The sequence below is a fragment of the Prionailurus bengalensis genome, chromosome C1, assembly GCF_016509475.1.
Source record: "Prionailurus bengalensis isolate Pbe53 chromosome C1, Fcat_Pben_1.1_paternal_pri, whole genome shotgun sequence".
Taxonomy (NCBI): domain Eukaryota; kingdom Metazoa; phylum Chordata; class Mammalia; order Carnivora; family Felidae; genus Prionailurus; species Prionailurus bengalensis.
In genome coordinates, this window is record NC_057345.1 from 108190121 (window position 1) to 108194460 (window position 4340).

Genomic DNA, 4340 nt, shown 5'->3' on the forward strand with positions numbered 1-4340 from the left:
CAATGTCATCAGCTCACTGTGAGGCAGAGACAGTCCTTTGAGAGAAGTTGAACTCTGGCCTCTTCCTAACCGCATTACCTCCTCCATGAGAACATGGCCTGCTTTCCTCATTGTTATACATATCCCTATTTGGTCTCCTCCTGAGTCTCAGCCAAAGATACAGAAATGCATGGGGCACAAGCAAGGTCACCTTGTGCATCCTATTGTGGAGAACTTCTGGAAATCTCAACCAAGCAGGCTCTCCCCCCAGCCTCCCACCCACCACTTTCTTGAGTCAGCCCCAGGCTCTCCTCTCAGTTGGGTTCTAGCAGCACTCCTTCTTCCAGGCACCTGCAATATCTTTGCCTGCCCTCCTTGCCTACTAATTCTTACTGTCCAGCAAAACACAGAGCAGACATCTCCCTCAGGAGCCTTCCAGGACCTTCCAGCTATCCAAGACTCATAAAAGGGCCTTCTTCTCAAGCATGGGGGCTTACTTTTGCCAATATTCTCCATGAGTCCACAGTCTCAGAACCATGAATGACTCCAAGCAGAGCAATGAATGACTAAAGGGATGAATAAATAAACCCAGTGATGGAGAATTTCTTGTCTCTTAGAACTCCAGAGAGTCATCTTGTTTCTTAGACAACATTTCATACAAAAGATGGAGGAGATGAAGAGGGAAAGGAGAAATGGAAAGAGGAGATGAAAAAAGAGAAGAAAGAAAAGGAGGAACCCCTTACCCCCCATCCTATACTTGATCACCCAGTTCCCAGATTCTCCAAATGACCATGCCCCTTCAGATATACCCATGGATCTTCCAAATCCCTCTCCTCATCCTGCATAGCTCCACTCTCACCCCAGTCCCCAGCAGATCATGGGCCTCGCAATAACATCAGCATGATTCTCCTAGGCCTACCTCCGACCCCTCCCACCCTGGGCCTCTTACAGGACACTGAGGGGGCCCATGCTGGTGCTACATCAATCCTCTCTGCACAAGTCCTAAAGACCAAAATGTCACCTGATCTTCCTCAGCTCACCTTTTAAAAACTATTTTGGGGATCAAGCATGCAAAAATTGTATAAACCTTTAAAGGAAACTCTGATTTTAGCCAAACACTTTTTCTTAGGAAATGACCTAAACATACTTCTTAAAGTTAGAGGGGCCCATCATCTTTAAGTCCCTGGGGTTTTATCAACTTTAGCAAACAAGAAAAAGGCCCCACTTTGTGCTCTAGGGGCTTCTTTCATAAAAAAAAATTTTTTTCATCCTCTAATACATGAGATCCTCCTCTACTCCAGCTGTCTCCTACATTTACCTTAATTATTCCTTAATTAATGCATTCACTGCATTAATAGTCATTAATCTTCCATTTTCTAGCCCCTACCCTCTAGAAACCTACAACTGAGGTAGCAATAAGATCTTGTATTTAAATAACTAGGATTCCCAATAACTATAGCAAATATCATATAAATAGCACCAACAATAACCAGTATGGGAGTTCAGAAGGAGGTAAATTTGTTTCTGGTTTAGAGTAATCAGCAAAGGCTCTTGGAAGGGGGTGGACTTGAATTGAGCCTTGCAGTATGCTTAGGGTTTCACAAGTCACAGAGAGAGAGGGCACCCAAGACAGAAGTGGCAGCTCACACCGAGGTTTGGATGTAGAGAAAACTGAGTGTGTTTGCTTTTACACTTGTCCTTTCATCCCCCTGGCTTTTATTGACCTGAGTTCTGAGAAGGCAAGGAGGCAGACCAACCTTGCCATATCCTGTTTTCTTTGTCACTGTGAAAACTCTGTAAATCCACTTTTAGAAATGACATAAATAAAAATTAAGAAGATGAAGATTACCTGTCTTCTCCTTTTCCTCTTCTCCTTCACCCTACAAGTAACAAATGAGTCCAATTTCTCTCAAGCCTTCTATGAGGGAAAATCACTCTCTTCAGGAGGCTGTAGGGCCTTTGTGCACTTGGAACCACAAGACAACCCATCTTCTTTGGGTCAGGAAGTGTGACTTTCCAGGCCCAATGAAGAGGTATCCAGAGGAAATGTCCGAAACAGGCCATACATGTCCTTGACACAGACAGACCCTAGGCCTTAGACGTAAATCTCCCCATTGATGAAAGCAAGATGAATAAGGTGGATCTTATCTCTCACCACATCCTGAACCAGTTTGGACAGACAAGGAACCCAATACCAGTTTAACAGACTGAGATAACGTTTTATGAACATTCTTTTGCTGCTACCTTTAATGAGAGAGATCTAAGAGGAGCCCCTCCCTGCTGAGGTCTGGTGAGGACCCAGCGGCCCACATGGAGGCTGATTAACAGGCTTCCCAAGCAGTGACTCAAACCGTGGGCAATTTCAGAGGAAGCTCGTTATGGTGACTCCACAATTAGAACATTGTCCCACGTGACCAGTCAGTTCTGTAGGAGGCAGGACCAGGCACTATATAAAAGCCCCTACCTTGTCAGGCCCTGCAATCCACATCCTTTGTGGAGTCTTGTTGAAGACAGGTAAGTGGAGATATCTGTGCCCTCTCTCCCTCTCACTTCCTGCTCCACCTTAAGGAGGCTGTTCTCTTCCTCCATTGGGCTTTATACTTGCCACTGATTTTTAGTGGTTTGCCACTTCCTGGGCCTTCCACTCCATCCTGTGTATTCCATTTAGTATCCTGCATCTGATTTTCAAAAAGAAATTGTCAAATAGAGGAGAAGGGAAAACCTCTGGTAGAACTGTGGTGTCAGGTAGGATTGGGCTATGGGTATCCAGACAAGAGCTATGAGAATATTCCCAGTTAGGAGATGGGTGTCAGAGGGAGCTGACGTAGGGATAGAAAAGAGAAAAGAATAAAAAACAGCAAACAAATAGGTTATTAGGGTTAGTGATCATTTACTCCCCATTTCCCTCTACTAACCCTTCATTTCTCAGTTCCCAGCCTGATACTGTTAATGCAATTAATTTCAAATCTTGTGTTTGTTTCAGGTTCTGCTACCTACCTTAAGATGTCCTTTAATGAACAGCAGTGCAAGCAGCCATGTGTGCCTCCTCCATGTCTTCAAAAGTCCCAAGAGCAGTGCCAGGCAAATGCTGAGGAAGTGTGCCTTCCCCCATGCCAGGACCCCTGCCAGGAGAAGTGCCCAGTGCAAGTTCAGGAGGTTTGTCTTCCTCAGTGCCAGGGATTATGCCAAGAAAGTTGCCCACAGCAAAGCCAAGACCAATGCTCATCTCAGTGTGTGGAGCCATGCCAGGAGCTATCTCAGACAAAATGTGTGGAAGTTTGTCCACAGAAAGTCCAGGAGAAGTGCTTGCCCCCTGGCAAGGGAAAGTAACTTCTCATAATGCCATCTGGGGTCAAGAAGATGGCCAACAGATGAAAACCCAACCCAAGCTCATGCTATGGTAGCCTTCACCTGTGGATACCTCTGTGTGCACCTTGTTCTTGCCTCCTGGTTTCCTCAGTATTCCAGGACCGGGTCTGTTGTCTCTGAAGACATTTCTCTCTGTATTTCATCAGTCTTTGTGAATAAGTATTGTTCACAGCAGTCTAATAGAAGGTTGCCATCATAGGAATAGTGCAGTTATAAGGGGAGACCACAGAAGCCTAGTTCAGCTCCCTTGGGGCACAAACTTACCCAGCCTTGAGTGTGTAACAGCCAAGGATGCTTTCGTTCCTCACTCAGAGTATCAGCCTCTCACTCAAGCCTCAAAAAAAGCTGAAATTTGATGGACCTTGTACGATCACCACCACCACAACCACCACCATGAATACAGAGAAGAGGTTGGTGGTACTACAGAAATAAAAAATTGAATCATTTAGTCTCTGCATTCTAAAAAGGAACAGCAAATTATTGGACATTGGAATGTTAGTTCTGCTTTTAAAAATAAAAAAAAAATACATATGTAAATGGTTGAATCTAAACAGGACAGATGAGATAGGATGTCTGGGATCCGGTTGATCTTTGTGCTTGATGTCTGGTCTGCTTTGGGCCCTGTAATTTCACGTACATTCTTTAGACATGTGATTTGTGTCTGTGTGGTGCAGCCTAGTCTTCTCTTCAGCTTCATTGCTTTCTTCTCCCTTGTGAAGGTAAAATACAGAATAAAGCTGATCCCAAGGCTGATGTCTGACTTAATGTGTGCTCTTTCCTTCCCACCACCCAATCACAGGCCATCCTTGTGATGATTTTGTTCCCCCTTTTATGGACAATCTGGAGTAGGAATGAGAAAGAGACCTTACAGAAGCATAGAACAACAATGTTGACAGAGGCTCCATGACGGAGGATCACCTGGACTCCTCCACCCTCCCCCACAACACATTGTGGGCTCATCTATACACACACTTTTCACCTGGGAGAATCCA

At 44.9% G+C, this 4340-nt stretch overlaps 1 protein-coding gene across 1 annotated transcript; it reads left to right on the forward strand.

Moving 5' to 3' along the window:
- Positions 1–2369: 2369 nt before the first annotated feature.
- On the forward strand, positions 2370–4101 carry PRR9 (proline rich 9). Its single transcript, XM_043573432.1, has 2 exons — positions 2370–2493; positions 2963–4101. Exon 2 carries the CDS (start codon positions 2983–2985, stop codon positions 3307–3309), a length of 327 nt encoding a protein of 108 aa, XP_043429367.1. The 5' UTR covers positions 2370–2493; positions 2963–2982; the 3' UTR covers positions 3310–4101.
- The last annotated feature ends 239 nt before the right edge of the window (positions 4102–4340 follow it).

Coding starts and splice junctions, on each gene's coding strand:
- PRR9 (XM_043573432.1), top strand. CDS start 2,983: ATGTCCTTTAATGAACAGCAGTGCAAGCAGCCATGTGTGCCTCCTCCA.